The sequence below is a fragment of the Cydia splendana genome, chromosome 11 (assembly GCF_910591565.1).
Source record: "Cydia splendana chromosome 11, ilCydSple1.2, whole genome shotgun sequence".
In the NCBI taxonomy this organism is placed as follows: Eukaryota; Metazoa; Arthropoda; class Insecta; order Lepidoptera; family Tortricidae; genus Cydia; species Cydia splendana.
Window position 1 is genome coordinate 13,542,471 of NC_085970.1, and position 23,874 is coordinate 13,566,344.

At 37.9% G+C, this 23,874-nt stretch overlaps 1 protein-coding gene and 1 long non-coding RNA gene across 2 annotated transcripts in view; one reads left to right on the top strand and one right to left on the bottom strand.

The window, feature by feature from the left end:
* Positions 1-19,579, bottom strand: part of LOC134794957 (uncharacterized) — a 39,464-nt gene extending 19,885 nt beyond the window's left edge. The window contains exons 1-6 of the mRNA XM_063766829.1: positions 19,312-19,579; positions 17,283-17,425; positions 5,765-6,039; positions 2,620-2,747; positions 1,372-1,547; positions 5-999 (exon numbers count right to left, since the gene is read on the bottom strand). Of these exons, the coding sequence (XP_063622899.1) occupies positions 5-999; positions 1,372-1,547; positions 2,620-2,747; positions 5,765-6,039; positions 17,283-17,425; positions 19,312-19,403 (1,809 nt within the window). The 5' untranslated portion in view covers positions 19,404-19,579. The remainder of the gene's footprint in view (positions 1-4; positions 1,000-1,371; positions 1,548-2,619; positions 2,748-5,764; positions 6,040-17,282; positions 17,426-19,311) is intronic.
* Positions 1-23,874, top strand: part of LOC134794976 (uncharacterized) — a 746,430-nt gene that overhangs the window by 534,709 nt on the left and 187,847 nt on the right. The gene's annotated exons all lie outside the window — the stretch shown is intronic.

A 23,874-nucleotide genomic window follows, 5' to 3' on the forward strand; every position in this document is an offset into this window, starting at 1 on the left:
TCACCTCAAGCGTCCTCTCGCTGGACTCAATAAGGTTCGTAGTCGCCAAATTGATATCAATCAATTCACTCTCATCTTTCTTTGCAGGATAGACCACAGTACTGTCTATAGATGCAGCTCGCGGCGACACCTTTTTGAATGTAGCGTTCCTTTTGGGCGTTTCTCTCGTCGCTGGCTCTTCCTTATCAAAACTATTATTCATTCTTCTTCTTGATAATAATTCGGAAGCATTCTCCATACTGTGTCGAGGCACTGTTATAGTTTGATTTGGAAGTTGTATAGTTTTTATTGCTGCGTCTGCTTGATTAGGTAGTTTGTCGTCAGGCAAAGCTTTCCTAGCTAGAGACAGCTTCTGACGCGCCTGTATAATCTCATTTAGTTCCTGCTTGTCTAACGTAACGTTTAAACTGTTTTTGCCCAATTCTGCCGTTCGTGGCATGTTCATATCCTTGAAAAAGGCGTCGTCTTTCTCGAACGTAGAATTCAAATTTTCCTTTTCGTCCCGTCTGAATTTAGAGTTAGAATAGTGCAGAGTAACGGTTTCAGACATTTCTGATTTATTTGCAGTTTTGGTCGTGTTTTTTTCGCCGTTTTCCATTAGTATCTTGCTCGGGTCGATTTGACAGGCTTCCTCTTTAGCTTTGGTGTAGCTTTGCGATTGTTTCAATTCGTTTTCGCGCTTCTGGAAGTGGTTGAAGGGTTGGTGGCGCGGGCGAGCTGATAGTAGTTTCTCCGATTGATCGAGATGCGTGAAGGTGGCTGAACTAAAGATGTTATTGGAGTCTGTGGATTCTCTGGCTTGTTTGGACATGTTGGAGACGATGTAGGAAGAGTTGACGGAGCTGACAAGGGAAGGGGGTAGAGAGTCCATGAGGCTGTCGTTGTCGGGGTAGGTGGTTTGCGAGAGGAAGCTGGTGCTCATGTCCTTTTCGTCTAATATGGAGAGGGTCATGCTGGTCATCATTGGGTCTATGCTTTCTCGGCCTGATGGCGGTATTCCTGTAAAAATTAGAAAATAAATAATTACACCAAGCTTAGCTTTAGTTGGTAATCTGAAATGAAATTGAACCTTTGAGGTTTGTAAGTATTATACAATTTACAAAATAACTTTTGAAATGTTAATTTATAGACACTCCTGCGACATTATTTGAAGAGCTTAGCTCTCCTTTTTCAAGCTGAAATGCCGAGGACTGGTTCACATTAACATTGACGCGTACATACAGGTTATACAGCACAGTGTGCACGCGAGTGAATAAAATACGTCCAGAAACTGACCCTAGTCGTGCTCGATAGAAAATGATCACAATTGACAGTATCATAGATGTACTAAACTAACTCAGCACTAACATATTTAATACATTATTAATTTACCTGAATCTCTGTGCGACGGCAAACTCTTCCTACTGTCCAAGGACTCAGGGTTGAAATTGCCAGAGCTCTCCATCATCAGGGAAGACACCAGACTTGGAGGCGACATTCGCATTAAAGATTCGCCGCTTTGGTACATGTTGAGGCTTCCGCGTTCATTCATTATGTTCGTGAGGCCCCTGTAATTTTTAAAGAAAGATAAATTGGACTGCGTTATGGAATAACGAACTAAGTAGTTCGTTATTCCATAACGCAGTCCAATTATACCTAATTATAGTATAAATATAACCTAAGTACTTTGGTCGAAAAGTGCTCGAGTGGAGACCATTGACTAGCAAGCGCAGCGTAGGACGTCCACCCACAAGATGGACAGACTATCTTGTTAAGGTCGCCGGAAAACGCTGGATGCGGGTCGCTTCCAACCGGTACGTGTGGAGGTCCATGGGGGAGGCCTATGTTCAGCAGTGGACGTCTTATGGCTGAGATGATGATGATGATGATGAAGTACTTTGGTTCTGGGTTTGGTTTGGGTTGGCTGTAAGAGATGATGTGAAACGAACGCAAGTGAATGACGAGATGATGGGCGAGAGAGAGGTATGGAGGAAAAAGACATGCTGCGCCGACCTCAAGTGAATGGGATAAGGGCAAGCGAATGACTTTGGTTATGGGATTTGAATCTAATAGTAACAAGAGATATTGAATAAAACCCTCATCGATATCACGTGGAGTAACATGTTCCAGTGAAAAAAAAAACACTGTTTTTGTGGAGTTTACAAAGATATCAAAACATAGAAGTTAGCTAAAAGGTTACTGGGAAACTTGTCTTAAATTCAAAATATATTGCATTTTTAGAACGTAATGCAATTAAATTTCATCACTTCAAATTAAGTCTCTTGAAAAATTTATAAGTAGCTATTATAAATGTTGATGACGGGACGTTATTACATTCTATACTTTCGCTTTCTATTTTTATGTCGCTTTGATTTTGCTATGTCACCGAATTATAAAAAAAGTTTTCAATGATTTTATAACGTTGTTTGAGTTTAGTTAGCTTCATATAACTTAAAATTGAAGACTTTTTCCTCTTAACCATCTTTAGAATGCACAGCGTTAGTCTACTACGATAAGAGTTCTACTATTAGAATCGAACGTCTGAACACGCCTCTATTGTAAAGGCGTTAGAGTGTTTGTTCAGATATTTTTGAGCGCCTTCGCCGCTCCGATATATCTGATGGCGGCTGTAATACTCACTTATTAAATGTATTGTGAAGATTGTGCGCTGGCTGTGACAGATCGATGTTGATGGGTTTGGAAGGCAGATGATCCGAGGACAGACGCTCTGACGCTTCTGACACCAGCGTCATGTCTACGTCCTCCAACTGAAAATAAGAAGTATATTGGGTGCAGTCGCCATTAAAAAAAATATTCAGTTGCTTTAAAAACAAATAACTTTATATTTATACAATACAGATTATAATCAAAACACACTACAACAATACAGATACAATACAGATTAGGTTCTGTGGAGCAAGAGCTGGGTGTATTGGGGATGGGGTGGGAGGAGGCTACCCAAGCTGCCCAGGACCGGAGTCAGTGGAAGAAAAAGATTCGAGCCCTACACCCCAGCAGGGGGTAACAGGATGGAAAGAAGAAGAGAAGACAGATTATAATAGGCCAGCGGGCGCAGCATGATTGGTTGCATTTTTATCGCCTGTCTATGCCCGTCACTTTCGCACTTACATACATGTTAGAACGTGACAGGCATAGTGACAAGCGATAAAAATGCGACCGTGCTGCCGCCGCAGGGGTCGGAAAACAGGCGGCTCTTTTGATTTTGGAACACTTGTGAGAGTTTTTAGACACCTTAAAAGATTTTTTAACAAGCTTTTATTAGGTCGACCTATAATGGAATCTAAGGTAAGTAACTAATTTAACCTTCGAGCAACACGGAAGGGAGGCGGCATTCGCACTATTTCCCCTCTGCCGAGGTACAAGATTAGCGGGTCAATCTAATCTAGCGCGGGTAATAAAACTAGTTGCACTTGGATTTTTCACTAGACCGAGTCCAGACGCGCGCGTGAACACTGCTGCACAAAAATGCCTGTTTGCTCGGTTTTTTGTTATAAAAAGAGGTCGGGGACATCAAATTTACAAAATGAAAGTGTTACATTTCACATGTAATATTTTTTTTTTTTACATATACGTTTAATTACATTCAAACACAATTATTATATTTTAGTCTCATGTAATTGTTGGATTTATCGATTTTGCTCGCTCAGTACAAATTGCGGATCGGTCGAGCGACAAATCCGACTTCTCATTACAATAACATACTTCAACGAAAATGTGTTAGTGTGTGTGTTGTGACACTTGTCACTCGTCCGTACACAAAAAGAGATCGAGGTTTGCAAGATTTGTCTTTGACGTGTGTCATTTTCTATGTATTTGTGTCCTCATTACAGATTGGATTTTGTATGTAAGTGTGTGAGAAGTGCGACTGTGTGCACCTTTCCCCCCGCGAAAAATGGCAGAAAGATTTGTACGGTGAGATATCGCTTGGGCCCCTCCCTTCCGATGTGTCGGAAGCCGGTGTTGCTCGAAGAATTTAACCATCTTCCAAGGATCGTAGCGTCATGAAATTTGGCAGCTGTATGTAGTTCTGATGACAATACAATAATATGGTACTGTCGAACTGATCTGATGATGGAGACAGGAGGTGGCCATAGGAACTCTGTGATGAACCAACGCAACCTAAGTTAGTTGTGTTAGGGGTTTTTAGAATTGTCTCGATGAGTATTAGTTGTCTGTCGTAAGAAAAGTACAGTCAGCGATAAAAGCTTGTACCAAAAATGAAATTTTTGCCAAAAACTTATTTGATCCTTTGTCACATAAGTTCACAGAGTTCCTATGGCCACCTCCTGTCTCCATCATCAGATCAGCTCGATGGTACCATAATATTGCATTGTCATCCGATTTATACATGCATGCAAAATTTCAGCTCAATCGGAAACCGGGAAGTGGATCAAATTTAACTTGCAAGATTTGATTACACACAGACAGACAGACAGACAGACAACGGTCAGGTGAAACTAAATAAAAGCTTGTAAAAAAGAAAAGCTCCTATATCTGAAAATCTTGAGAAGCGTGTTTATATGGACAACAATAGACAATTTGATGGAATGCTCCTATATCACCTGGATAATCCACTCCGGTGATATTAGTTCGTGGATGCCGAGCGTAATTTGACGGCCTCCTAGCCTAGTCAGTAGTGACCCTGCCTACGAAGCAGGAGGTCCCGGGTTCAAATCCTGGTAAGGGCATTTATTTGTGTGTTCATCACAAATATTTGTTCCTGAGTTATGGATGTTTTCTATGTATATAAGTATTTATATATATATGTGTTTATTATATAATTATATCGTCGTATTTACCCACAACACAAGCCTTATTGAGCTTACTGTGGGATCTTACTAGGTCGATCTGTGTAAAATTGACCTATAATATTTAGTTATTTATTTATTGTATAAAGTATATACCTACTCTTGAGCGCTCTGTATAATTACCGCATCATAAAAGCATGCTTTCATATTACAATAATAACTATTGAATATGTTAAAAAGCAACAGATAACTGATGTAAACAAACAGAATACTAGCGCGTCTCGGTTTACGTAACACAGTAGCGTTTGCCAAGGCAGTTTACACCTATGTAAACATATAACACAATGTTTTTAATATACTTGCATGAAAAATCGACATGTAAAGTACAAAGAACGCATTAAACTGATATTAAGAATGATAATGTTGATAATCGGATTCGTTAAAAGCCGTAATAATAAAGAGTTATCTATGAGTTGATTATATACTTCCGTGTAATGTTTTTACGAAGCAAATTAAACTAAATTGTAATATCATATAAGATGGAACATAAAAGCAACTTATATTTTTGACAGAAACACATTAACACAGCATGTTAAAACCTCCTACTCTATTAAATTTGTATGATGTAAGTCTTAGAAAAATGTAACAAAATCGTTAACTTTTGTAACTCCAGTTTCCCTGAACGTTTTGGACCCAAATGGAGAAGCGGCCTTACTGTATAAAAAAAAAACGGCCAAGTGCGAGTCGAACTCGCGCACGAAGGGTTCCGTACCATTACGCAAAAAACGGCAAAAAAATCACGTTTGTTGTATGGGAGCCCCACTTAAATATTTATTTTCTTCCGTTTTTAGTATTTGTTTTTATAACGGCAACAGAAATACATCATCTGTGAAAATTTCAACTGTCTAGTCTGTCAACAGTCGGACAGACAGACGGACAGCGAAGTCTTAGTAATAGGATCCCGTTTTTACCCTTTGGGTACGGCACCCTAAAAAGAATTCAAGAGTTGAACTTACCTGCGCCTCCTCTTCGCTAACCAAACTCCGCCTCTTACTCGCGTACTCTTTAATCGCATTGCTGTTATCAGTGTCAGTCTCCACGTTGAAGGTCTTCAGCCTCAATATAGGGCTCAAAGGCCCCAGCGGCGCCGAGTACTTGTTGTACGTGAGATATTTGTTTTGGGTCGGCGGGCTCTCCACGATGCTCTGTATGCTGGGCCGTTGGGCCCGCTTCTTGGGTTTCACGAAGGTCCGCGAATCAAACTTGTGCTTGTTAGGCGCTGCGACGTCATCTGAAACAATTGAGAACTAGAGAATGGAGTGAAATAAATGTCATATACTAAGAAAAAGTGACCAAGACGCTAACTCGATTCCAGCCTGAGGCACTGGAGGCCTTAAGAGACTTAATTTGCTCTAATACTTCTAATAGTATTGAGAATGGAGTGTTTGTACTAAAAACAACATTATTAACCCTTTGAATACCACGCCTATCGTGTGCGGCGCTTCATCGTGAACCTTGTTAGAATGCCCTTTTTTTAGAGGACGATTTTTACACACATATGAAAGGTTAATGAAAGAAATACGACAAATATATCAAAAAACATCCATAACTACAAATAACTTATAAACTGAAATAAATGTCATACACTAAAGAAAAAGTGACCAAGTCCACCGGTACAAATATTAACTGTTCATTATTTTCGAACGAGTAAGTATAGTAGGTATAGCACATATATGAGCACATGACACATAAGGTGCTAAAACCACATATTCACGGTCAAGTGCTATTTGTTTACTATAGTATAGCCACCTGCAATTATATGCTACTCTTCAAAAGTCGTAAAAATATGTGACACACTCTTATGGCTCTACAAATAAGAATATATTATTGCAGGCAATAAAAGGGCCTACTATATAATGACGAGTCTTCTCTTGTCTATGCATGAGTGTCAAACGCAAATGAGCTATAGTGATATGCATAATAATTAGAGCAAGCTTAAATAAAAATAAACTTGCACAATGTACTACCGACCAAGGATGAAACTCTCCTGATATTGTAATAAAGTGTAAACTACACACATCATGAGACTATATATCTTCTCTTCTTCTTAGCATATTTGCGTCCACTGCTGAACATATGCCTCTTTCATGGATTTCCATGTTGTTCTGTATGCGGCGGTTCTATGCCAGGTCGGCCCTGCCGTCTTTCTAATGTCGTCCGACCATCTGGCTCGTGGTTTTCCGTCCCTCCGGCTTCCCAGTCGAGGTCTCCAGAACAGTACTCGCTGGCCCCATCGGTCGTCATCCCTGCGGCAGATATGGCCGGCCCATTCCCACTTCAGTTGCGCAATTCTTTTGGCGATGTCGGTAACTCTCGTGCGTTGGCGAATGTCCTCATTCCGAATTCTGTCTCGCAGGGAGATCCCGAGCATCGCGCGCTCCATGGCTCTCTGTGCCACTTTTAGCTGGCGCACCCTTCCGACGGTCAACGTCCATGTCTCGCATGCGTAAGTCATCACTGGGAGGACGCATTGGTTGTAGACCCTGGTTTTCAGTGACTGTAGGATTTTGGACTTGAAAACATCGCCTAGCTTTCCAAATGCGCCCCAACCCAATTGAATGCGCCTACTAATTTCGGCATCCAAGGGGTTACCGTCAAGCGTTATATATATGTCATGTAAATTAGGGTTGATACAATCAGCTGCAAAATAATGTCCATCAACGGATTAGTTCGATTAAGATCTTTAGCTAAAAAACACACAAGAGCATGGTGGGTGTTCCACTCGGTTTCCCGCCCATATTAGGCCCCGAAGAAGCTGATGAATTAATTGCATCGGTACCTCTACCTACTATATTATATTCGTTTGAGTATTAATCATCTTAATATTAACCTAATTGCAATGATAACATATCATTTAATCATTGGTCATTGATATTAAAGCAAATAAACGAGGTCGCCTTGTCTCTACAATAAATTGATTACTTTGTTTGAGGACGTGCTTCCTTCCATGCACGCATGAATGAATACATTGTTGTGTTATCATATCGCGTAACTGAGGCACAACCAGCTTCGTATGGGACAAAGAGAATACCAAGTATATTAGAAAACCGGCCAAGTGCGAGTCGGACTCGCGCACGAAGGCTACCTTGCCATTATACAAAAAACGGCAAAAAAATGACGTTTGTTGTATGGGAATGGGAACCCCACTTAAAGAAAATGAAAAAATTAAAAATGATTTATTTAGGTATCAAAAAATGCAGCTTATTACATAGTAGAGGGGTATTACATTTTTAAAAGTGTTAGACAGCCTAGGAATAGTGTCCTGAGCCCTAAACTAGGCTATACTATAGACTATTATTTATTATATTCTGTTTTTAGTATTTGTTGTTATAGCGGCAACAGAAATACATCATCTGTAAAAATTTCAACTGTCTATTAGCTATCACGGTTCATGAGATACAGCCTGGTGACAGACAGACAGACGGACAGAGGAGTCTTAGTAATAGGGTCCCGTTTTTACCCTTCGGGTACGGAACCCTAAAAAAGATTACTATTTTACTGAGTTTTACTAAGAAGAAGTAGATTTACCGATTTAGCTAACTTGTTCGGTAGCGACCTAACCTACGAAGCAGGAGGTCCCGGGTTCGAACCCCGGTAAGGCCATTTATTTGTGTGTTTCCACAAATGTATCTTTTTAAAACGGGGCCTACTATAACCGTAGTCCTTTTCTTGAATTTCGCATATCGTTAAGTTGTACAGCATTCATAAATTGAATACTTCATAAATACAAGGGAATCTTGGCAGGCATCAGTTAATGTTAAATGTCCTTGTTCCTATGTAATTGTGTAGTTGTATTATCCATTGGTGATCCTCAAATAAATAAAATAAAATAAATCTTCATGTTTCAAAAAACAATAGTCTTGTCTCCCACGCTTTGTATAACTACAATTAGGAACTCAAATAAATTCATCTTACTAGAGAATAACGGGCTTGCCTGGACGATAAATTATGGACATAAGTAGTCGTGGGCGAGACGTCCATAACCTGTATGCCACCAATTTGAATAATTTTTGAAAATCTTATTGGGCCCTTATAAAAAAAATTGTTTCAGTTTAACCTTGAGAATATATAGTCTTCCTGTATTTTGAGATTTTTAACATCCTAAAATATTTATTATTCTAACATCAGTTTTCTTTAGTGTCCGACCGAAGGTTCGGTTTCGGTTTCGGTTTCGGCCAGTTTCGGCCAAAAAAACATGTTTCGGCTGTAGTTTCGGTTTCGGCCAAAAAACGGCCGAACCTTTCGGCCGGGCCGAAACTTACGAAATGGTACTTCGGACAAAGACCAAAAGTTGGGGAATAAGGAGGACAACAATATTAATACATACCTACCTACATATACTGATTCATGTATAGGTACAGAAATTAATTGGTTTCTTAATAAAACACAATTCCACTAATGAGAGCGCCACTGGACGGTCGACGCAGTCTTAAGAGGCTGTCAATACCTATAACGCGCACACTGTCTAATTGTATCAGAGTGAATGAGATAGCACTGTCGCACGTAACCGTTGGCCGAGTATCAGCTCGGCCCGAGTCGAACGATGTCTTTTTCGCTCTTATGCACTCACTTATTCAGTAATTTTTCTATCTACGTCTAATGGCAAATTTTAAGCGAGGCTAAAGGCTACTACGCTCAACTAGTGCCGCAAAGTAGATTTTCTCAATAGTTAATATTTTGCGAAGCTGAACAGCTGACTATTGATTAAAACGAAGAAAAAACCCTTAAAAGTGTCCCCCGTACAGTTTTTCATACGAATGCTCGACCTTAGCTTCACTTTTTACCTCAATTTACCATTGGTTTGGGTTCCACATGTCCTCTATTTCAGCTTAGCCTTTGGCCTCGCTGCGCCATGCTCGGTCTGCGGTCTCGCTTTTTAATACAATGGACATTGGTTGGAGTCTGTGCTTAACTACTTATCCTGAAGCCTGAAGCACGGCTTTGACTTCGCATGAAAGTTCGCCTCACTGGGGCACTTCGGACTTTTAAGCCCAGGTGAAGATCGGTACCCGGCCTTGCGATATTGTTAACAAAAATTTTCGCGCTCGCTGCGCTCGCGTTTTTGGTTGACCCTGTATCTACATGTTAGCTTGACTGGTGAATGAATAGAGTTAGACCAAGAAAATTCTGCAATGATTTTGATAGCATACGCAGTGCTACTAGTGCAAATGTTATTTATACGTCATAATTTCATAGAAGTTTTGACGTTTAAAGTAACACTTGCACTGCATGTGTTATCAAAATCGTTGCAGAATTATCTTGGTCTAACTCTAGTAATTTTCTTAAAAAACTGCTTAAGTAACTTCAATTTCAAGGACATTGGGTGTTGACAGCCCCATAATATGGGTGTAAAAGCGGTTTTATGACATTCAACAACGACTTTAACAAGTCTACAAAAGTTTCGGTTTCGGTTTCGGTTTCGGCCGAAACTAGAGCCAAAGCCGAACATTCGGTTTCGGTTTCGGTTTCGGCAAAAAAACATGTTTCGGTCGGACACTAGTTTTCTTTTAACTTTATATATCCTCTTTTTTACCGACAAGCCATGCTGAAAAGCATGGCTATGACTATGCTTTCGGGCATAGTGATCAATGTGATCATTCTATTTATGTAACTGCATAAACGATTCACTGTAAACGACCGATAACATGTTTTGTAAACAAAACACAGCAACATTAGATGCCTCGTCACATTAAATAACATTACGTTCCAAGGACTTGGAACACTGAGTAAGTAAATTAGAAAGAGTAACAAAGCACGGGTTAACAAACCCATTAACCTTTGTAAACGCATCTTCGGACAGTAATTAAGCTTAATCATTTAATTTGCACCCGAATTCAGTGCAATGACTCATTTTTATACTGGTCAATTAAACCTAAATGTCCTAAATCATAAGAGTACCTAAGTAACTAACTAACTTAATAATTGCCTATTTGACCATAGGTACATAAGTTACCAATCTAGACATGCCCGCCAGAATTATAATAACCACGCAATATTATTATGTTGTAAGAGAAATTACAACGCGTACAATTTATACGTGCTAGTCACGCTCAGGAAATCGGGTGACACTTGTCAAAATGTCTTGACAAATAGGAAGTAGCTTGCATACGATTGAACGTTATTTTGATGCTATAAAAGGCGTTCGATTAATTTAAATGAACAATTGGCAGTGTAAGGAAAGGTTGGTGATTGGCCGTCGCTGTACTTAACGAAAGCTTTCTCTCGTACGGTAGTAAATTTGGTCCAACACTTGTGCTTGAAATCAGACGCTTAACTGTCTTTTCTTCTCCTTTTATGTCGATAAGCCTACATGATCGTAAACCGTATGACTAATACTAATGAGTCTTAGTGGTGCCGGGGTATGTGCGTACACATATAACTTCAGGAACACGATAAATATACATTTGTCACGTTCCACGGGTAAAGGTACCTTGTGGCGGTTGGCGCTTACGTCGCGTAGCACCGCATTAGTACTGAAGCGTCGTAACTTAGTACGGATAGAGGAAGAACAAAATTATGTCCGAAAGGCTTTCCTTTTCCTTCCCCTAGTTAATAAACCGCACATGACTAGTTAATAATATTGTAATTGTGGACCTGGGTCGACAAAGGCGTTAATGGGGTCGTTACTTTCCGCGGCTGTCGCGGTTTGCCGGCCCGAGGCGCTTTCTTCGAGGTCGCAACGTGTGGGCTTGCAACTTTACACCGAGGTTCGAGGTGCGATTTCACTAGCCTTAGTATTGGTTAGTTGTACATTGTATTGTATTTTCACGTGAACTACAAATATTCTAAAATATATAACTAGCAGACAACTCTATGTTATGTACGCGCGCGCTTTTCGCTTCAAGACTAAATTGTAAGTCAAGGCAACTAATACTCATCGATACAGTTCTAACAAACCCAAACATAATTAGGTTGCGTTGTTTTATCAGTGTCCCTATGGCCTTTGCCCTGTGGGCCTCCTGTGCCCATCCATCCATCCATTTCCATGTATGTGAAATTTCAGCTCAATCGAATGATGGAAAGTGGGTCGAATTTAGCTTGCATGATTTGACCCGAACATACATACAAACATTGCGAGTTAAATAAAAACTTGTAAAAAACTGCTACTGTATCTCAATAATCGATCTACAAAACTTATGAAACACACATGGTCTTCTATTCCCAGAGTGACACGGGCCTACGTCACAATAACATTGCCACTTTATTTCAACATAACATGTTACATGGGTACATTATACCTATGGTTAATAAGTTAAAATATTTCTTTATAATTTTATAATTTTCATTTATATGTATTTTAGCTTAAATTTTACAATAACACGTCATTTTTATTAATTATTCGTTAGCAATATCTTCCGATTCACGAAAGAAATTTCAGACGTTCGGGTAATTCTGTTTACATTACTGGCAACACAGTATAGCGCTGTCACATTTGACAATTCGGATCTAGATAACTTCATGCCCTGACCGTCATCCTTGTCGAACGCGTGTTAATTGTTATTTCCTTCTCGCTCAGTGTCAGCAGTCGCAGTGTTTTCCAAACTTTTCACGTCGTATAAGCTTGGTAATTAACGTGTAACTGTGAATTAGTTTTTCAAACGTTTGTCTTGTTTAGATAAATAAAGTTTAATTTAATACATTAGATTTGTTTTATTTTACTATGTTTCTACATGAATAACTTAAAATTAATGCCGTTAAAATAATTTTCACCGTTGGTTAAAATTCTCCCACATTTTAAAGTTTGAGAACCTGTAAACAGCATGATGACGTAGGCCCGTGTCAGTTAGGTCATACGCGAATCTCGGAATAGAGTACCAGGCGGAGTATATTATTATACCATGTGAAAGACATAGTCTGTCATTAAATATTTCCTTACACACTTGAAGAATTTGCATTAATTTATAACAATAACGCATTCATCAGGCTCCGAAATGAATTGGGTCAGCTTATTTGAGCTCCGTCACAATGGGATCCGTCTTGTAAATAAAATAGCTCCCATCACCATTCATATACTGACAGCTATACAGACACATACATAGAACAACTACCAATTATCAATAATTGCAATCGGAAGCACCTTCTACGAGCACTTTCACTACCATGCTGACTCAATATGACGCCATAGGTCTCGCCAATAAAAAACAAAATCCAATCAAAGCCTCTCGCAACCGCCAATTCATTATAAACCGTATTACCGTTACATAAAGTACTTTATTGACCTTATCTTGCTTGGATATAAAAGTGAAACGTAACGATATATGGAGTGAGGTTCGAATAATCGGCGCGTAGGAGTGCATAAAGGAGATGCAAATGCATTGTCTGTATGAACAAGGTACCAAATTACCAATACCTTCATGCATGGTATTATAGCTGCCTGTACAATACATTCCTTCTTGTATTCTTTAGTTCAGGATTTGTTTTATTTCTAGTATAAGCTAATCAGCGGTATAAAATAAATAACAACATCAACAAATCTCTAGGTTTCTTTAAACTTCAGTTCACTGTACGTGTACTACGTATAATACCTATATGTTATGGTATGACAAGGCGCATGTTTAAGCGTAACGTAATACCAACTGTATTTGAATGTATGCGAGCAAACTGAGTGAAATTTGTATTGATTGGCTGCTTATCAATAATTGTTAGTTGTTCTTTGATTAACGAAGCATTCACAATGCGCAATATGCGTATGTATGTTTGTGTGTATGAATGAAAAATACTATTTAGAATTTTAGACCATTATAAGTCTATACTACCTCTTAAGCTCATTGATAAAACAGTTTATTTTAAATCTTATCATCACTCATCAGCTCGTCATAATGTTAATAATTTAAAACTTTACGTTAAACCCTTGAAAATATATAGAATAACTACTTGGGCCTGACCTAAGAAAAACGTTAATATATGATATGAGAGTCGACAATGGCACCTTTGAAATAGCAAGCATAGCCCATGGCCTACAGTTACCGCTTTTTAGGGTTCCGTACCCAAAGGGTAAAACGGGACCCTATTACTAAGACTCCGCTGTCCGTCCGTCCGTCCGTCCGTCCGTCCGTCTGTCACCAGGCTGTATCTCACGAACCGTGATAGCTAGACAGTTGAAATTTTCACAGATGATGTATTTCTGTTGCCGCTTATAACAACAAATACTAAAAAGTACGGAACCCTCGGTGGGCGAGTTCTACTCGCACTTGTCCGGTTTTTTTATACCATCAAGCAGGCTGTAGAAGTGTAGAATCATCGCTTGGCACTAGGGAATGCAAATCGGTTATTTTCGGTTATTTTTTGTATGGAAATTATCGGTTATTAACCGAAACCGCGGTTATTTCCATACAAAAAATAACCGATTTGCATTCCCTACTTGGCACCGACCGACCGACCGTATGAATACTATTGTTTACCTAATGAACTATGGGTAATTAAAGCTAAGTTTATACTTGGCTATTCGACCTTTTCGAGTAATATGGCTAAGATAAAGTGCTATTTGCCCTAGCCCTAGCCAAGCTGTATATGGTTCTACAAGGTTGTGAGACAAGCATGCGTGAACGACTGAACGTGCATTTCCTAGTAGCTTGGAGCCAAGGAGGGCGTTAGTATTTATTGAAAAAACCGGACAAGTGCGAGACGGACTCGCCCACCGAGGGTTCCGTACTTATAGTATGGGAAGACGGAGAACACGCGACTTCCTACTTATTTCCCTTCGATCGTAAATGAACTGTTACCAAAGGTGTATAATTCTTCCATAATATCAAAGAGAATTTAGACTAGACTCTAAAGGAATATTGTCAATTATGTAGTCAGTACATTTACTGCCATCTTTCGACACAAATGATTAACAATTTTAGAACGCCATTTGACTTTGATCCTTATTTTTTCACTGATATGTGTTAAATTTGTTAAATGTCAAAAAGTATCGACATCGCTCGAAAAGATATTGACTACATAATTTCATTTGACAATATTCCTCTATTTCAAATTCTAAATGTCTTATAACATCATGCTAAATCTGAATAATAACTAATTTTATAATTTATTATGGTTCGTACTTCGTGTAACTGTTAGGTAACTTGTGCTAGGTTGTCTATTGTTTGTCCGAAAATTATATAAAATAATACTCATATGCCCGAATTTTATTTGCCCGAATTTCATTTGCCCGAATTGTTTGTTTACCATAAAAATGATGTGACATACTCTTTGTTTACCCGATTATTAGATTCCAGAACGTACGAGTGCCATACGTGTTGTTGTCCATATTATTAATTGTAATAATATTATTTAATACAATATTTAACCTCACCTAACCCACTTTTCCAGTAGTATTTCTTTTCTGTAAGGGTCGCAGTTCAAACCTAACCTAACCCATTTTTCTAGTAGCATTTGGTTTCTGTAAGGGTAGCAATTCAAACCTAACCTAACCCACTTTTCTGATAGTATTTCTTTTCTGTAAGGGTCGCAGTTCAAACCTAACCTAACCTACTTTTCTAGTAGCATTTATTTTCTGTGTAGGGTGCAGTTCAAACCTAAGCTAACCCACTTTTCCAATCGCATTTCTTTTCTGTAAGGGTGGCAGTTCAAACCTAACCTAACCCACTTTTCCAGTAGCATTACTTTTCTGTAAGGGTCGCAGTTCAAACCTAACCTAACCCATTTTTCTAGTAGCATTTGGTTTCTGTAAAAAAATATATTATGGCTAGTGATAATTATGGCTTACAATGATGATGACAAATGATATTATTGAAATTGATTTTATGGGAAACAAAGTTTCTGGCACGTGACTAATATAGTAAACAATAAGTATTGCATATGTAATTATGGGAAACAATATAATGGCTGTTGACTATTATGGCAAATGAAATTATGGCAAATGAAATTCTGGCAAGTGGGTGTATACCCTTGTGCTACTGGGAACATAGCTCAGAGCCGGTGACCGCTATCAACATTTACTATGTCGTTTGGCATGGTATTGGTTTTCAAAAATACTTTCTGCGGGTACACAAACACTATTTTCTTATAAATGAGGATGTATAAAGTTACGAAATCAAAAGCAGCGTAAATATAAATATGTATTATGTTTACAACTCGCGGATATTTTGAGTACATGATCTTCTTGGCCAGACCAAAGTTTACCTCTTTTCCTGTTGTTGCAAATTAATTACCAGTCCTAAACCTTTCAGACATGCAAGTATGTCGCCATACAAACGTATATCAATTGCAATTGGATAATCGGGCTGGCATTGAACCGATTGTGACATGAATGAACCAGGACAGGGGCCGCCATTGATGTTTAGATTTGCCATCGTTCCTTTAACCGACGTCCAAAAAAGAAGACTAGTTAAGAATGTGTTTGGATTAAGGAAGGTTTTTTCTTGACATTTGTGTACTCCTCATACGTAAGTTATATATAAAATAATGTGCAAGGCTGCTGCGGCGCCACTAAATAATATAAAGATTTGGGCTCACAAACAAGGTCATTTAGTTTAGCATAAACATTTCTTCAGTTAAGGGGCCTAACAGGGATTAACAGGGGATTAACAGTCCGCCGGGCGGTATCGGCCTGTCAGTTAGAACAAAATTTTGACAGTTCCGAACAACTGACAGGCCGGTACCGTCCGGCGGACTGTTAATCAGTGGGCCCCTTTAGGAAACAAACGATATTCCAAATAAATAAATGCAGACGGTTATTCTCCGTAGCGTAATTTTTGATTTGCGTTATCAGTCTTTACTTTCTCACGTCGACGGATTAACATTAGTTAGTGGCACTTCTATCCATGCCTGTATCATCATTCGTTCACAATATTCATTCATAAACCTTATTCCAAACACATAAGGTCCACCTAAGGTCAGTAAGAGTTTTCTGTTATATGTATAGTATATGGAATCGGATCTTTGTTCGAAGCTGATGAGGCGCATCGAGCGACGCAAATCCGCGCCGTCATTTGTGCGCCGGCGCATAGATAATTCACTTTTAATTAGCCTTTTGTTTTGACTTTAATCCTTTGACCGCCAAATCCACAGTTTAATATTAACCTTCGTGCATTCGGATAAGGTTTATAATGGCGCGTGCTTTAATAGGCGTGGCGTTTAAAGGGATACTCCGATCTTGTTCCAAACTGTGAATTGACAGTTTAGGCCAGTACCCAATACTACACAATACAACTACTACAATAACAGATCTTTAAATGATGGGAAGCGGTCATCGTCGGCCATGGACATAAGCAACATCACAGGAGCCACTTAAGCGTTGCCGACCCTTAAGAACCCTAAATACCCGCTTCTTGAAGAATCCCATGTCGTAGCGCAAAGGAGGCAACTCATTCCTTCAACATACATTTTTTTGGGCGATTTGGGAACGTTGATCACTCTGCTAATTGTTGTTGGTGCAACTGGCCCTAAGCTTAGATAAAAAAGGGTGTAAAAAAGAGTTGAAAGTTGTTGAAAAAAAGAGGGCTGGGTTGTGTTATAAAAACCACTTACTTTTGAGTAAATAATCCAGCACCGAGTACAATTCCGTTTCTGTCTTAAGGTAGTCATCATCCTCCGTGAACGGCCAGTCGAAGGACAGCTGCCAGTCAACTATGTCTAAGGCCACACCGGTATCTTCTGGAGCAGTATTGAGCCTGGAACAATAATATTTTTTAATGGTGTTTCTACTTTTTTTTTTAAATAGCTTCCAATTTAAACTTGACGCTGTAAAATACTTATAATTAATGATTTTCAAGGTATTATGCTAGAGACCTGTGAACGCATGGTGTCCAACAGAAAACTGAAACCATCAAGATAACAAAAAATGTGGAAAGGATTTTAAGAAAGGATTGCCTTGATTTTTCGTGTTATTTTTAATTTTATGTATTCTTTGTATCATAAATAGCATGTTTATCAAAAAAGGTTTGCCATTTCATCTTATCTAGTAATTATCTCAGTTTCACGTCAGACTTATCTAATTGCAACTGGGCTTTGGATACAATGAACCCATTACCTAATGACTGTGATAGCAAACTTTACATAAATTATTATAACTGTATGTTGCATTATCAATCGGTATTAGGGAATGCAAATCGGTTATAACCGTAACCGAAATATTCGGTTATAACCGAATATTTTGTCAAAATTTCATAACCGAATATTGGAAACTCGAATAACCGGTTACGGTTATTTTCGGTTATTTATTTATAACTTAAATTGTATGTTTTTATCATCAAATGACTACAAAATCCTGCCATTTTTGGCAGTGACGCCTGTGACTATAATTTTTATCATTCATGGACTTTAATAACAAAAATATAATCACGTTCAAGGTCATATTTTACTTTTACTGTATTTGGTGAATTTTATTAAAAAACGTAGACTTTTACAAAGATTTTTGTATTTTTTTAATTACTTCATTGTAAATTTATAATTTTTCGTCTAAAATAACCGTAACCAATTATAACCGATATTCGGTTATTTTTCGGGCATAATCGAAACCGGTTATGGAATTTGGCCAGTTATTGCATTCCCTAATCGGCGGTGCTTTATTATCAGTGCATCCCTACATTCAGTTTAGCATGTCAATGTTAACTTCATGTTTTGTACAGCCAATATTTTACAGAAGTATAAAGAAGGACCTGGAAGGAGTAAAAAATAAAGACTGTTAATCTCCGTCCTCGTAAGTCCCCGTGTACTTGAACGAGTACAAATTCAATTAGAGTTTTGAACTCTTTATGTATAAATAAAAGAAAGGTCTAAATTCAAAAGAGCAAAACTTGCCCTGGGTCTTATGAGACCATACAAAAAATTAGTACCCATATTATACCCAGAAGTGTTTCTATTGTGGTCGAGGTGGTTTGACAACCAAAAAAAAAAGTTTTTATGTACATTATATTTGGCCTCTCTTAGTATGATCCCACTAGATATACCTTCTACTTAAAATTATACTATGTAAATTATGAATGTATTTAAGTCTATAAATAAATTAATGCTGACATACACATAGAGAAGATTATACTGTGTTAGTATTGAACATAATCTATAACAGGTTCTAGTCTGACTGCAAAACTTGTTACCGTGTAACATTTGTAACTTCGGAAGTTTTATTATTATGGTGACCTACATGGTTCCATGAAAACATTGTGTATCAGTCAAGGTCTTACACTCTCTGTTTACAAAACAACTGAATTGTTGCTAATTATTACAAAACTTTGAACCATTTTCATCTCATTACTTGTGACTAGAGTGTCGAAAGTGGACTAAAAACTAACTACCCACTATTCTCGCATTGTTTACATAATATAATGATGATAACAGATATAAATGAAAAGCATGCTTTACATCACCTTGTGAATCATCCGTAAATACAGGTTTCTATAGGAGTAGCACTGGTAATACTGGATATCGTAAGGAGAGCAACAAGCCAAATCCGTACCAATAGGAAGTTAAAATGTCAAACGGACACAGCATGCCTGACCCTAAAAACTATGTCCCGCATACAAAATTTAATACCGGAATAATATGTATGCATTCTTACCATGTCTGTTCATCGGAAAAATCCAAAGATTCCACGTCGATTAAATCACAATCGATCATATCTTTGTTTATATTTTGATCACCCTGATTCATAATACCAATTTCGTCGAGGCATCAATTTGGCACTTAGTACGAAATCACAAACAATTTACATGAAAGAACTACATTTACTAAATCGTATACTGTAAATATAATAAAGAAAAAGATATTATATTATAAGAACCAACACGAAACGTCCCAGACAAGTTTAGTTCGGAATTTGACATATCACCATAATGCAAAAAAAAAATAGAAACAACGGTAAAAACCATAGACAAAAATATAACGTAAACCAAAAAACTTAAATATTTTATGTAATTTTTGAATTGTTGACAGGCTTAAAATAAAATTTATTTAATTAATATTTAAATGAAATTATGCTAAAGAATACCCTGATCGATAATACAACATTCTTCATGGTTCTACACCGATTGTTTATGCCCAAGTTTGCCAGGATATACGTTATTCCCCAACTTCAGGGAAAATTTGAATAGGATAAATAATTTAGATATCAGAAGTGCGAGTTTATACATTTGCCGGCATTGACGTATATATTTCAGGACTGGCCTTACGGGCAATAAGAATGGGGCCAGTACAGCGGTGTGACACCGCTACAACGCGATTGGTTGATGAGTTCGCATCACGCGCGCGATTGGTCGCAACTAGTTGCGTTAGACTGCACGATTGGCTCGAATTCGTGAGTCACACCGCTGAACTAGTACCATTTTTAGTGCCCGTAAGGCAAGTCCATAGATATAATACGTCAGTGTTTGCCGGATACGTACTAGCTGTCTGCTAGTCTGTGTTTTTGCGTCACCAACAAGTAATCATTTATTGTTTGCAAATTTTTAAGACAACTTGCATTAGGCTTGTGCCTGCTCGGTCACTACAGAGAGCGCTCCGCTCTCGGTCAATCGGTCAAACGAACTAGTTCGGTCTTTTAGTTCCTTTAGTTCAGTTCGGTCGTTGAGAGCCGGGAATGAATAGGAGTCGATTTTTCATTGGTTTCTTTCCAATCTTTGGTAACTGAATACAATTTAACTTGTACGATACGATATGTCGATATTAAAAATTAAAACACCATAACATAATTAAAAAATATCAAATATGTCGAAATATATTTGATTTTCCTTCATATTTTACGGGCTTAGGAGTGTCACGTCGTTCTTTCATCTCGTTCACACTCGTGCCAGCGACATTGACAACCGTTTCGTTCCGTCCATTTTACGTTTCACTCAGTCAAGCGCTCTCGAATCCCACTGAACTAAAGGACCTAAAGACCGATTAAGAGCGTGCAAAAAGATTTAGTTCCTTTCGGTCCTTGATGGGATTTCATTCTTAATAGTTCTTAGTTCAGGACCGACTCAAGCCTAGCTTGCATTATTATCCCGACCTCCTGAAAGTAATTAGCCTGATAATAAAATGGTAGTTTGATGACTTCATTTTAGAAGTAGTTTTCAGTAGTTCGAAATTCTTAAATATTAAATTATGACACTTAAAATAACACTTGCACAGTCTGTGCTATAAAAATCACTGTCGAGTTAGCTTGATCTGACTTTACTTATTATGGCTCCTCTACACGATGCGCCAACGCCGGCCAATCCAAGGGACGCATTTATGCATTAGAGGGAGCAAGTTATATTGCTATCTCAGTCTACCGCATGGCTGCGTCCCTTGGATTGGCCGGCGTTGGCCAATCGTGTAGAGGAGCCATTATCTCAACCCATATACACGATGATTTTTAATCGGTGATCAGGAACATTTTTTTCTAACTCGGTAATTGATGTAGATAGATCACGTTGAAGTCGTAATTACATGGAAAGAAACTTGTTTTTTTTAATCATAATTTTAATTTTGAGATCAATTTTATCCTAAAATCCTTGTCACTCTACTAATCGGTATCTATGAGTTATAGCCTCTTCACGAACTTAATGGCAATTGATAATTTATGAGTATAACTTGTCATTGTCATTGTCATATGCATAAACAAAGTCGTAGATCCGTCAAATTTCCCGCCATATCTATGGCACTTGACGTATCGTAGTTAATTCATGTAGGATTATATAAATTAACCATGTATTTAGTGGTTATTAGTTATAAATATGTTTTAATTTTTAATTAATTAAACAATGAGATAATTGCGTGAGACCTACCCTAATAAGTTTAATTTGTGCTAGATATTAATATTTTTCTACTCCTGATCACCGATTAAAAATCATCGTGTAGAAGAACGAACATCTCAAATTAATTAAAGTACACATATAGTTGGTCAAACTAATTTGTCTGTCAGTAAGAACCAGGAAAACTATACTCATCCTTTTCTTAAGGGTGTTAGTACTAGTGTAAGACAAAGAATACCAGGGTTGGGCAGTATTTCAATTACATGTATTTGAAATACGTATTTGAAATACATCTTAGTATTTTGTATTTGTATTTCAAATACTACATGGAAAAGTATTTTGTATTTGGTATTTCAAATACTGCACTCACATGTATTTTGTATTTCAAATACGTCAAGCTTCAAAATACATTTCTCCAAAATACATTTTATTAAATTCTATGATCCTAAAATGGAACGTTTTTAAAAATATAATGTACGACTTGTACAAGGGCAAATAGGTACAATGCGCGAGCTATTCTGCGCGGAACTTTTCGTCAAAAGCCAGGGGATAGGGTGATTGCAGTAGTTTCCGTCCATGCTCTAGTTTTAGACCGCTTGACAGATTAGCAAATAATATATTTCATTTTTAATTTACTATTTGCGAAATATTTCTTTTTATATATAGACAGATATATTGTTTAGCTAAGGATTGAAATCAGTCCAAATTTGTGCAGCAATGTAGGTTTATATTCAAATTTCGTCAAGTGGACGAAAACTAGAGCTGGACGAAAACAAGCGCAATGACCCTATAAGTTTTTAGGGAAGGATATTCGTTAAAAAAACTAAATGATTAAACAAAAAAAAATGAAAAGTATTTTGTATTTGAAATACATTATTTTAAACACTGTAATTTGTATTTTGTATTTCAAATACTAGTCACCAAAGTAGTTTGTATTTGGTATTTCAAATACTTTTAAAAATGTATTTTGTAATTTGTATTTGAAATACGTGGAAGCCAGTATTTTGCCCAACCCTGAGCCTAACAAAGATAGTATGATTCTCTCTGTCCTTTGACAAACTATACCATATCATTAAAAACTGTTTGCAATATTTTGTCATGTAATAGTTGTTATGTAATAATAATAATAATTAATGGCCTCCTAATAGATTTTAATAGGCTATTCTAAATTTTTTTAAAGCATATGTATAAATGTTCGCTTAGCTTTGATAGCCAACTGGTATTTTTATTTAATATGATATGAAAATAAAATCACTACAAGCAAAGAAAAACCGGCCAAGTGCGAGTTGGACTCGCACACGAAGGGTTCCGTACCATTATCTATAAAAACGGTCACCCATCCAAGTATTGACCCCGCCCGACATTGCTTAACTTCGGTCAAAAATCACGTTTGTTGTGTGGGAGCCCCACTTAAATCTTTATTTAATTCTGTTTTTAGTATTTGTTGTTATAGCGGCAACAGAAATGCATCATCTGTGAAAATTTCAGCTGTCTAGCTATCACAGATCACGAGATACAGCCTGGTGACAGACGGACGGACGGACGGACAGCGGAGTCTTAGTAATAGGTCCCGTTTTACCTCGGAGTAATTAACAATGGAGCCGCCATTAACAGGCGTTCCCCTCTGTCGAAAAAAGGCGGCCAATGGTCAACCACATGTCAACCATATGTATGGACTGACGTTTATCTGACATGACGTACCTATACATTTGATGTGCCCCTCCCCCGCAAAAAACGGCAGACTATTTTGTACCGAAAATTTTAGACATGGCGTCTCCGTTGGTTATATCCTCTAAGCGTTTTACCCTTTGGGTACGGAACCCTAAAAATGGTTTAAAATATATCGATACATTTTCGAGCCAAAAAGGCAGCCGCAATTCTTATAACTCGGAGTAATTAACAATGGAGCCGCCATTAACAGGCGTTCCCCTCTGTCGAAAATAGGCGGCCAATGGTCAACCACATGCCAACCATATGTATGGACTGACGTTTATCTGACATGACGTACCTATACATTTGATGTGCCCCTCCCCCGCAAAAAACGGCAGACTATTTTGTACCGAAAATTTTAGACATGGCGTCTCCGTTGGTTATATCCTCTAAGTCTTATAACCCTGTAATAATAACAGTGCATTAACAAAAAAACGTCAAATGTGAAGTATACAGTTTGAACACTTATTTGTGAGTGCCTTTACTAGAGTCGGATCAAGAATAGTCTGCAGTGGATTTGATAGCCCACGCAGTGCAAGTGTCATTTATAAGTCATAATTTTATAGAAGTTTGACGTTTAAAATAACACGTGCACTGCGTGGGCTATCAAATCCGCTGCAGACTTTTGATGGACTGACTTTATGAGAAAACATGGTGGTCGGCGTTTGTTCGCCAGACTATAATTTTATTCTAAT